Source organism: Choloepus didactylus, chromosome 10, assembly GCF_015220235.1.
Source record: "Choloepus didactylus isolate mChoDid1 chromosome 10, mChoDid1.pri, whole genome shotgun sequence".
Classification (NCBI taxonomy): domain Eukaryota; kingdom Metazoa; phylum Chordata; class Mammalia; order Pilosa; family Megalonychidae; genus Choloepus; species Choloepus didactylus.
The window spans coordinates 92,750-104,668 of NC_051316.1; the positions used below are offsets into that span (position 1 = coordinate 92,750).

At 56.4% G+C, this 11,919-nt stretch overlaps 1 protein-coding gene across 15 annotated transcripts in view; it reads right to left on the minus strand.

Annotated features, from left to right (window-relative positions):
* Window positions 1-11,455, minus strand: part of LOC119504673 (serine/threonine-protein phosphatase 2A regulatory subunit B'' subunit beta-like) — a 49,094-nt gene extending 37,639 nt beyond the window's left edge. For 3 of the 15 annotated variants that reach the window (XM_037797052.1, XM_037797059.1, XM_037797063.1), the window contains exon 1: window positions 10,871-11,453. In XM_037797052.1, coding sequence (XP_037652980.1) covers window positions 10,871-11,301 — 431 coding nt within the window. In that variant the 5' untranslated portion in view covers window positions 11,302-11,453. Of the gene's footprint in view, window positions 1-4,730; window positions 5,088-10,838 lie in introns of those variants that run through there. The other 12 variants (XM_037797060.1, XM_037797058.1, XM_037797061.1 and 9 more) reach the window with 8 other exon arrangements.
* Between the last annotated feature and the right edge of the window lie 464 nt (window positions 11,456-11,919).

Below are 11,919 nucleotides of genomic sequence, written 5' to 3' on the forward strand. Positions count from 1 at the left end.
TGGCGTCCCCACTCCCAGCTACTTAGCACACCCCAGCGCAGACAGGAAAGTACACCGAGCCCAGCAGCCGGCCCAGGGCTCTGGAGGATGGCGACAGCACCATCTCCTACCTCAACACGGTCAGCTTGGACACGCCATGAAACCCAACCGGAAAAATAGGTCTGCACCAGGGAGGAATTCTAAAGCAGGGCTGAGTCCTCTGAAAAAACTAAAGTGAAGGGTTTCCTTTGTTTCCCAATCATCCTCCTCCATCCAACAGACGCAGAGCATGCCTCAGTGAGCATCCACCACCCGGGCCTCTGGTTCTTAGAGGCTCTGGGACAGCACACGGATGCTCTGGGACAGCGCACAGACGCTCTGGGACAGCGCACGGACGCTCTGGGACAGCACATGGACGCTGGCAGCCCCACAGTTACGGGTACATGCGTTGGCCTGGCACCACGCAAGTATTTCCACAAAACACCCCCAAATGTGCATAATAGTTGCAGCTAGTCATAAAGCCCACATCAGCTCTTTGGGTGGAAGCGTCCTCTCTGCTGATGGCACCACGAGAAAACCATCCAGTGTCTGCCTAACTGGTTATGTGTTCTGAGACCACTCACCTCAGAGTTGGGTGGTGAAATGCGCAGAGAAGGCACAGAAGGGAGGCTGGTCATGGGTACTCCCTGCTCCAACTCTAGTACAAGGGCTATGAAGGCCCCGGGACCAGACACAGAGCTGCAAGTGCACCCCAGGCCAAGGGGGTCTGGGAGGAGCAGTGGCCGGACCGCCCCTTGGAGCAGGCCCAAGGAGGCTACAAGGAGGCCCAAGGAAGCACAGGTGCTCCATGGCTCCGGATTCCTGAGTATCCACAGGGCACCCAACCCAGAAAGGAGCACTACATGGGCACTGATGGACCAGTGGGTGTCCATTGCACGGACACCAACGGATAAGCATGCAGACACTGTGTGGATACTGACAGAGGAGCGTGTAGACACCGCACGGACACCAATAGAGGAGCGTGTAGACACCACGCGGGCACTGTCAGATGAGCGTGCAGACACTGTCAGATGAGCATGCAGACACCACACAGGCACTGACAAACAAGTGTGTGCCCACTGCGCAGACATCAGGGGATGAGTGTGCAGATACCACATAGGCACTGACAGACAAGCCTGCAGACACCATATGGGCACCAACGGAGGAGCGTGCAGACACAATGCGGGCACTGGACAAGCGTGCAGGAAGCACGCAAGCACCAGTGGAGGAGCGTGCAGACACCACGCGGGCACTGATGGATGAGTGTGTGCCCACTGTGAAGACACTGACGGATGAGCGTGCAGACACCACATGGGCACCGATGGACGAGCGTGCAGACACCACGTGGGCACTGACGGATGAGCCTGCAGAAACCACGTGGGCACTGACGGATGAGCGTGTGCCCACTGAGCGGATACTGATGGATGAGCGTGCAGACACAGCGCAGGCACTGATCGACACCACGCGGGCACTGACGGACGAGTGTGTACCACTGCATGGACTCCGACGGATGTGCATAGACACTGCACGGGCAGCAATGGGCGAGCGTGTGGACTCTGATGGATCAATGTATGCCCACCATATGGGCACTAGATGAACGTGTGTCCACCATGCGGACACTGACGGATGAACGTGCCCACTGCTCAGGCACCAGCATGGGTCTCAACAGAGCGGGAAGGCATGTGCTGGCCACCTCAGAGGAGCCGCAAGCACGGGGCACCCCACACCCTAACCCTCCGTGCCGGTTTGGATGTATCATGTCCCCCAAAACGCCATTATCTTTGATGCAATCTTGTGGAGGCTGACGTATTAGTGTTGATTAGATTGGAATCCTTTGATTGTCTGCATGAAGATGTGACTCAATCAACTGTGAGTGAAACATTTGGATAATTTCCATGGAGGTGTTACCCGCTCATTCAGGGTGGGTCTGAATTAAATCACTGGAACCATATAAAAAGCTCAGACAGAAGGAGACCGTGCTGCAACTTAGACATTTTGAAGACAGCCATTGAAAGCAGAGTTTTGCTGATCATTTGGAGGTAATAGCCCAGAGTTTGCCCCGAGAAGCTGACCCAGAGACATTTTGGAGAACAACATTTTGAAATGCAACCTGGGAGCAAGCAGACGCCAGCCACGTGCCTTTCCAGCTAACAGAGGTTTTCCAGATGCCATTGACCTTTCTCCAGTGAATCCTATTCCAGATGCCTTACCTTGGATACTTTATGGTCTTAAGACTGTAACTGTCTAACCAAATAAACCCCCTTTATAAAAGCCGATCCATTTCCTGGTATTTTGCAAAGGGCAGATCAGCAAACCGGAACACCCTCCCATGAGCTGACGCCTGCTTCACATGCCAAGACCCTGGACTTCCTGAGGTGAAGCCCGGCCTACGCGCCAAGACCCCAACCCTCCTGGCCCCCACCCCCCAGCTGTAGTGGCCAGAGGGACTAGTGGAACATCCCACCCTCCCAGGCATGCACGCTGGAATTCCCTCCAAGGCGTCAGGTTTAGAAAGGGTGACAGGGTGCTGAGGCTGGAGGGGAAACCACAGCAAATGAGGGACAGATATGGGGGCTTGGATTTTACCTTATGGGCAGATGCAACACAGGGACAGAAAGGAGGCTGCCAGAAGGTGGGGACAGTGCTGCGTTTGTCTGGGGCTCACTGGGCAAGAAAGACAACTGCTATGATACTGGCCATGAAAGTGGGTGCCAGCTGTGAAAGGGGGAGTTGGCCATGAAAGGGGGTGCTGGCCATGAAAGGGGGTGCCAGCCGCAGGACTGTAGAAGCGAATCTCTGCCCCTGCCCCAGGCCCCCAGCACCCCCGGAGGTGGCTGGGGCCGCACCCCACCCCAAAGTCCAGCACAAATGCCAGCAGATGTCTCGCTTGCCCCCCACCCCCACAATTCCCTGCTGCCCCAGAACACACACTGCCAACAACGTACATTCTCATTGCAAGAAACTGTCAAAACATGTTTTCTGCAGATTCATCCAACTTTTTGTTGGCAGAATTCATGAAGTGTGCTTTCCAACAAGTGACTCCTATAAAATAGTCTTAGCGCCATGCAGATTTTCAGGAACGGGTTCTGCCGGTGTAGGGGCCCTGGAGGCTCCCAGCTCACACAGCCCACATGGAAGAGGAGGTGGTGCTGCTGGGAAGAAAGGGCACCCGAGATCCAGCAAAACCCCCACACCACCACTTAGGAGAAACACCAGCAAATACCTATTTTCCTGTTACCTACAGACAAGTCAGTCATGCAGTTTAATTTCACTCTTGGAGCCTCAAGATAATTTTAAGGAGACTTTCCTTAAAAAGAGAGAACTAATTTATAACTATCACCCCCTTGTGCAGGAAAATTTTGAAATGTGTAAGATGGGGTCAGGCAGAAAAAAGTTCAGAATACTTAGGAAAAATCCAATTAAAATACCAGATTAGGCCCTTTCATTATTTTCAAAATAGCACAATTTTCTAACCACTGCATGGCACAAATTACTCTGACAGGGAGGAGATGCATGTGTTCAACAGCCCCGATGCCCCGAACCCAGATGCAGTTTCCTCACAGGGGTGGGTGGGGTGCTGGCCTTCCCTGCCCTCCCTGCTGGATGGGTGGGTACCCTCCTCCCCACGGTCTTCCCTGACCCCTGCCAGGTGGGTGGGCACCCTCCTCCCCACAGTCCTCCCTGACCCCTGCCAGCCGTGCGGCCACCCTTCTCTCCCCACAGTCCTCCCTGATCCTACCAGCTGGGTGGGCACCCTCCTCCCCATGGTCCTCCCTGACCCCTGCCAGCTGTGCAGCTGCCCTCTCCTCCCCACAGTCCTTCGGACCCCACGCCCTAACGCCAAAGGGTGAGCTAAGGACAAGGCAGGCCGACAGCCATGCCAGGGTGAGTTACAGAAGGAAGACGGGACTGTTGGGGAAAGGCCTGGAACTTTAACTCCAGTTACTGCTGAACTAATTCATAACAAACACACAAGTAGAGGAACCAACACAAACTTTAGTCCTCTCAGCACTTGTGACCAGACAGATCTGAAAAGCAGTGGGTTCCTGAAAACCATCCAGCCGGACGTTTTTGATGGGCGCGCTGTGGCGGGGGTGTGCATGAGCAACAGCTGGAGAAAGCCTCAAAAACAACAAGCGGCTGGAAGGTTGCCTGCTTGGCCAAGGATGGCAAAGTTTCATTTAATGCTTTAACGCGAGTAAAGCTTCCCCGTGGATCTATTTGCATGTACGGCCTCTCTGCACACACCCTCCTTGAAAAAGATGCACCTAAATTTCTACAGTTTCAACCTCTCTTACGGCCTGGGAGACATGCACTGAAACCACAGTGAAAGGAAAGGGAGAAACTTCTTTAGAAAAAGGAGAGGCCAAAGCCTCTCTCTGGAAAGGACAGGCCGACACCTCCCTAGAAAGGAAAGGCTGAAGCCTCTCTAGAAAGAAAGAGGGAAACCTCTTTAGAAAAAGGAAAGGCTGAAGCCTCTCTTTAAGTACCTGTCTTCCTAACGCAGTCACTCAGTGCTCCGGAGGAATGCCTGGTTCCGCGGGGCAGCGTGGAAACCCCCGGGGGCTCTTCCCAGGCAGAACCGGGTCAAAGCTGCCCCTGCACCCACCAGACCGGGCACCTGACCAGGTCACAATTGCAATGGCCGCTCACGAAGCCCACAGGCAGCACCGCGAGCACCCGCAATCCTCCCGCCCTGGGAAGGGCTGCACCTGCACCTGCCGGAAGGCCTTCAGCCTCTTCTTGAACCGCGAGGGCAGCACGAAGTCGCAGCCCCGGGCCAGCAGGGCCAGCTCCTGCCTCAGGTCGGGGTCCTGCCGCAGGGAAAGCTCCCTGATCCTCATGCTCTTGGCTCTCATGGGCGGCCACATGGGGCTGGAGGCTGGGGCGGAGCAGGGGCTGGCGGCAGCTGCCCGGGAGGGTGGGGCGGCCGGGGGAGCCTCCACAGGCTGCAGCCAGCTGGCCTGGTGACCACCCGGGCTGTGTGCATTCCACAGGCTGGGGGCATGGCCGTGGAGGCGGTGGGGGGGGGGCACACGGGTGCCTGGACTGCGGGGTGGCCCTGGGCCCCTGGACAGCCTCAAAGCAGCCCCTGCCCCACAGAGCGGCCCCCCAGAAGGGCCCGCGCCTCATGGAGTGTCCTCCCAGAGCAACCCCTGACCCATGGAGCATCCTCCCAGAGTGGCCCCTGCCCCATGGAGCGACCCCTAGAGAGGCCCCTGCCCCAGAGCATCCCCTACCCCACAAGCGGCCCCGGTTCCCCAGAGCAGCCTTGTGGAGCAACCCCCTCCCCACAGAGCGGCCCCTAGAGAGGCCCTTGCCCCCAAGAGAGGCCTCTGCCCCAGAGCATCCCCTACCCCACTGGTTCCCCAGAGCAGCCTTGTGGAGCAGCCCCCACCCCAAGGAGCGGCCCCTAGTGAGGCCCCTGCTCCCCAGCAGCCTGGGGTAACAGCCCCTCCATGGAACGTTCCCACTCAGCAGCCAGCAGAGGAGAGCTGACTCCAGGCCCGGACCTGCTTTTCCTGCAGGAGGGACGCGCCAGCTGCTCTGTCAGGAAGGCCCCTGTCCCAGGGCCTCTGAGGACTAACTGGGCTGAGCAGCCCCCTGACGGGCCCAGCCCCCTTAGGCGGCCCGCTGCTCACAAAAGAGGGAGGAAAGAGACTGCAGGGAGGAGTGCGTGGCTTCAACTCCTAGAAGGAGAGAGAACAAACGCTTTCTCCAAAGGAATCAGATCCATGCAGGTGAGACACAGGGTAGGAGACAAGGGAGAACCAGGCAAGCAGCTCATGCAGGGAGCTGCCCGGGCTCCGAGGGGGGCAGCTGCCGCGTCCAGAAAGGCTGCCAGCTCGGCGTCCTGCAGCAGCTGCCAAAACCAACAACCCGGGTCTGCTTCACAGGCACAAGCTCAAAAGACACGCTTAAGCTGAAGCTTACAGGTTTTCTTTTCAAAAACGGGGAAAACAGTATGCAGAATTTTAGCTTTTATACCATTTTACATTTGGGTAAGTTGACTTTATGAGGTCATATTTAAAACAAGAAAAGGCAGCAGGGGGATGGTGAAAACCAGCTGGCCTGGGGACTTTTAAACAAGGCACAGGAGCCTCTCCTTCCCCTACTGTGCTTGGGAAGAGGAGCTGTGAGGAGTGCTTGGCTCCACAGCATTCCCTGTAGCACCAAAGGCCCCGTGTGAAGAACGTGGAACGGTTTGGGAAGATCACCCTGGTCGGGATCAACAGTAACACAGCACCAACACGTGCCCCAAGGCAGAATGGGGTGCAGGGACCAGCCCACACCCACCCCACAGAACGAAACATCCTCACAGATCAAGGGCAGGTGTTAGAACACGGGAAATTTAAGACATTTCATCAGGAAACCTTCCAGATCGGAACATGAAACCTGAGAGTCCGGCTGTGTTCTGGTTAACAATGACTTCCTCTGCCAGAGTGCCCCGCGCCAGGACAGAAACACTATTAAATTAGTGTTACACTCGGGACAAAGAGCCAGAGAGAAAAACCTCCCTCACAAGGGAGCAGTCTTGGGATGCGGCTCTTTTTTTTTTTTTAATTCATTTTATTGAGATATAGTCACATACCACGCAGTCATACAAAACAAAGCGTACATTCAGTCGTTTACAGTACCATTATATAGTTGTGCATTCATCGCCAAAATTAACTTTTGACATTTTCATTGCTACACACACATAAATAATAAGAATAAAAATTAAAGTGAAAAAGAACAATTGAAGTACAAAAGAAATCTGGGTGCCTTTTTTTTTTTTCTTCCCCCATTTTTCTACTCATCCATCCAAAAACTAGACAAAGGGGGGTGTGGTTCATATGGCTTTCCCAATCACACTGTTACCTCTCATAAGATACATTTTTGTACAATCGTCTTCAAGATTCACGGGTTCTGGGTTGTAGTTTGATAGTTTCAGGTATTTACTGCTAGCTATTCCAATTCATTAGAACCTAAAAAGGGTTGTCTATATTATGCGTAAGAGTGCCTCCAGAGTGACCTCTCAGCTCCTTTTGGAATCTCTCTGCCACTGAAGCTTATTTCATTTCCTTTCACATCTCCCTTTTGGGAACGGGGCTCTTTCCATGAAGAAAAATGAGGCAGACACACTGTTCAGAGCATGCAGAGAACTTGCAGAGAGTGTGGTGAGAACGTGGAGGAAGCAGGCAGGAAGTGTGCAGACAACGTGCAAGGGTGTGCAGAGAGCATGCAGGGAATGTGCAGGGAGCGTGCAGAGAATGTGCAGGGGTGTGCAGAGAACACGCAGAGAATGTGTAGGGCGCACAGAGAACATGAAGGGAACATGCAGACAGCATGCAGAAAAGAGAATGCACAGGGACAGGCAAGGAGCATGTAATGAATGTGCAGGGAGTACACAGAGAACACGCAGGGGTGTGCAGAGAACATGCAGAGAAGGAGCATGGAACAGACAGGAAGCATTCAGAGAACGCACAGGGAATGTGCAGGGAGCAGGTAGGAAGCATGCAGAAAACATGTAGGGATGTGCAAAGAACTTGCAGAGAAGGTGCAGGGAGTGTGCAAAGAAGGTGCAGGGAGCATATAGGGAGCACACACAGAATGTGCAGAGAGCACACAGAAAACATGCAGGGAGCAGGCAAATAAGAGAAGGCGCAGGGGCGGGCAGGGAGCATGCAGAGCATGTGCAGAGAATGTGCAGGGAGTGGGCAGAGAAGAGAATGCACAGGGGTGGGCAGGGAGCATGCAGAGACGTGCAGAGAAAAGAAGGCGCAGGGGCGGACAGGGACCACGCAGAGAACACGCAGGGAGTGCACAGAGAACGTGCAGGGGTGTGCAGAGAATGTGCAGGGAGTGAGCAGAGAAGAGAATGCATAGGGGTGGGCAGGGAGCATGCAGAGATGTGCAGAAAAAAGAAGGCGTAGGGGCGGGCAGGGAACATGTAGAGAACACGCAGGGAGTGCACAGAGAACATGCAGGGGTGTGCAGAGAACGTGCAGGGAGTGAGTAAAGAAGAGAATGCACAGGGGCAGGCAGGGGGCATGCAGAGAATGTGCAGGGGTGTGCAGAGAATGTACAGGCAGCACACAGAGAATGTGCAGGGAACATGCAGGACATGTGCAGAGAATGCTTAGGGGTGTGCAGAGAATGTGCAGGGAGCACACGAGGAATGTGCAGGAGTGTGCAGCGAGTGTGCAGGGATGTGCAGGGAGCGAGCAGAGAACACGCAGGGCTGAGCAGGGGCGAGCAGGAGTCTGGGGCAGCCCACCTGTGAGCCCACAATGGTCCATGGCCCCAGGACACAGATGTGGGGAGCCTGCCTCACCCCGCCTTTCCTCCAGCCCTCACCCCCTGCCTCCCGCCATCACACCACAAGCTCCCCTCACCTGAGCATTAGAACATAAGCCCACCGTCTGGAGTCCACCCCACAGCCCAGCCCGCCTCCTTCTATTTCCACTTCCAGTCTGGGTCCCACAGAGAGACCAAGGGCTTCTCCAGGACCCATCACTCCCCGACCTCTCGGCACCTTTCACTGCTTCACACCAGCCCTCCTACATGGCAACGGTGGGCCAGGACCACGCGGGGGGCAAGTACAGTCCTCAGGTCTCAGGGGACACCAACAGGTACAATACACCATCCCCATCCTGAGGAGCAACCAGTAACCTCGTGCCCCATCCAGAACAAAGTGGTCAAAGAAGCCAAGGAAATGACCCCAGGTCATGATAGAGCGCCTGTTCAAACTGCAGAAACTTGGGTCCACCTTTCCTCGACTTCTCCTTCTCCTGACCCTGAGCCCATCTCTCCCTCCTGACTCCCTCCCCTGACCCTGACCTGCGGGATACTGATTACGTGCTTCAACCTGGCGGGCCTGGGCCGGGGGACCGGATCCACCCCTGGGGAGGGTAGTGGGTACGGGTGACAGCGCCCTCCACAGCCCCCCGGGCCTGAGAAGGTGAGGCCGGAGGCAGGCCCCAATTCCTCACCCAAAACCAACCGTTGGAGGAAGCTTGCCGGGTAAGACCGCCTCCCTCGTCTAACCACTCAACCCCTCCGTTACAATGCAACGTCCCCTACTGCCAGTGCGCATGCACCAATCATTGTGCAACACCCAACAACCAAAGACAACCTCCGCGCCCTCTCAGAACCAATCCAAGCCTTTAACCTCTACAGCTACCCCGCCCTCTAAACCGCCCGATATAAGCTTGTACTCTCCCCCAATAAAGCTCTCTCTCTTAGCTTCTTCACCCTAAAAGAAACGTGTCCCGCCTGTTCCTTTTTCGCCGCCCTCCATACTTTGCACGCCCCCGCCGGGGACCTGGCCAAGTCCCCCGCCTCGCCCTCGCCTCCGGGAAAGAGCCCCCGCCGCCGGTACCCTCCGAGCAATCCTGAGAGCCTAGGATTTAGCAACCGGCCGCCACCCCCCCCCAGACGAGTCAACTGTGACCGCACCCCACAGCCCCGGCTGCTGGCCTGCTCCGGCTGCAGCTCAGGTTTCCAGACCCCCACCTTCACCTTCTGCTCTTCATCTGATCCTGAAATGCCTTCCCTTCATGCCCCTCACCCTCCCACCCCCAGACAAGGCAGCCCCCAGGTGCCAGCCCACAACTCACCCTGCGTGAATCTCCTCCAAGTCCCCCACTGGAAATGACCACGGTCTACTGTGCACACCTAAGGAACCTCATTTCCAATCACTTGAGGGTTACCGACTGCTTTGCATGCTACACATTCTTTTCACATGCATCCTATTTGCCCTCCTTGCACAGAGCACACCTTCTGTGAATATTTCCAGTCGGAAGTGGATTCACGTGAACTCACAGGCTCACCAAGTACAGGAATTCACCTTGGACTGCAGTCTGGTTTCTGTCATTCAGACATGTTTACTAACCCCTATGAGTAGGAATATCATCGAGAGGAGGGAGAAAATGTCATTACTAGAGAAAGCCTTCTGAGGCCTGGTCCTCCTCACACAACCTGTTTCATCAACAAAACGAGGGATTCAGGTAAGGCTTTCTAAGGTGCCAAGGTTCTGCAGTTTAGCAGGAACCTGTGTGGGCCAGAAGCTGAGAGGAGGGCCCTGGGGCCCAGCAGGGCTTTTTCTAGACCCATCTGCAGAATCCAAGATAGATGTCGCCAAGGTTTCCATCAGCCCTGCAACCTCATTCAGTTCACGTTCCCCTCGGAGACTTGTCTCGGGAAAATTTCCTAGATCTATCACCACATGTTAGACAACCATCAGTAACTTAAAACCAACAAGTTCTCTTTGGATGGACAGCCACCTCTCCTCGCCCAGCAGCAGCAGGTAAATTTTGGCTGCAAACTGTAAACCATGTAAACACCACCTATGACATGTTTAGTGCTAATGCTAGGAAAAGACTTGGACTGAAAACGTCTTATCGTTATAAATAAGTTGGAACAGTACCCTTCATGTTTCAGGCCTGATAAATATTATAGGTACACAATACGAGCAAAACACACCCTCTCCTAGCACACCTGGAGGTTAATGACCGTAACCGACACGGGGGGAAGGAAAGAACTTGCCCCGTTTTTTTCCAAATGCATTGTTGCCCAGCTCTCAGTGCTGCCGACTCACCAGCAAACAAGTCAGGGAGAAACCCCTATAAGCCCAGGGGGACAAACTGCTGAGAAGCGGGTAGCCGACCAAGGAAAGGCTGAGACCGGACCACGGGAGTGAAACCGTGACGGTCACTTTGTCAGCACCGAAGACTCCCGCGGCGGGGCAGAGCCCGAAGGCCTGCCGCAGCCTGTCCCCAGCCTGTCCCCAGCCTCGGCCCCCACCAAGCAAGCGTGGAGGGTGCGGCCGAAGTTACCTGTGGACGTGCTAGAAGGAAGAGGGACTTACTCCTCGGGTGCCTTACTCCGCTGGACGCGGCGCCCAGGGGCAGCGCGGGGACCGTCGGCTTCTGGGGCGCGTGCGGCTTGGGGGCGGCAGCCGAGGGGCCGGGGCGCCCCGTGTCCCCGCCGCCCACGAGGGCCCCGGCGGGCGCGCGGACGCTGCGCAGGCAGTCCCGGAGGATGGCCTGCGTGCTGGCCTCGCTGAGCCAGCGCAGGAACAGCTCGTCCACCTTCATCTTCAGCACCGGCTGCAGCACCTTGCCGGGCGGCATGGCCGCGGCCTCGCTGCCTCCCGCCCGGGGCCTCCGCGCCCCTCCCGGGGTCCGGCGGCGGCGGGACGGGTCCGCGAGGCCCGCGACTGCCCCGAGCAGCTTCAAAACCGGCACGCCGGCCGCGCTCCCACACGCTGTCGCCGACGTCGTGCGTCACCACGCTCATGGCGTCGTCGCGGCGACGCGCACGGCCCCGTCGCGGAGGGTAGCGCGGCTGCGCGAGGCGGGTCCGGGCGTCGGACGGGGAAATCTAGGGGCTTGCGGGGCTGGGACGACGGGGACGGGGGTGGCGGGCCGAATCCTCAGGTTTTGCCGTCCTTTGGCTCCCCAGCGGCGCGGCCCCGCGGATGACGCAACCTTAGGGCCGCGGAGGTGTGGGCATGCGCTGTGCGTGGCTGCCGGGAGCGAGCGGGAGGCTGGCCGACTGAGCATGCGCGGTGCATGCCCGCAGCGGACGGCGGCGAGCACTCGCGGGGCCGAGCACTCGCGGGGCGTGCGGCTGCAGATTCTCTGTGAAGTGGGGCAGCCTCAGGGTTCTTCGAAGCACAGTATGCGCTGGCGTGCAGACGTTGTTGATAGAATGTTGGGGGAAATGAGCTGGGTCCTTTAAAGTTTAAAGTCAGTGGAAAAACCTCTATGCAACTGCAGCGCATTGCTTGCGAACGAAGCAGGCTGTCTGAGAATTTACTCTGGAGACCCTTAATCTGGTGGGGGATGGGGACGCTGATGTTTAAAATAAAAGATTAAAGAAGATTATGGGAGTTTCTCTGAGCAGTTGATGACT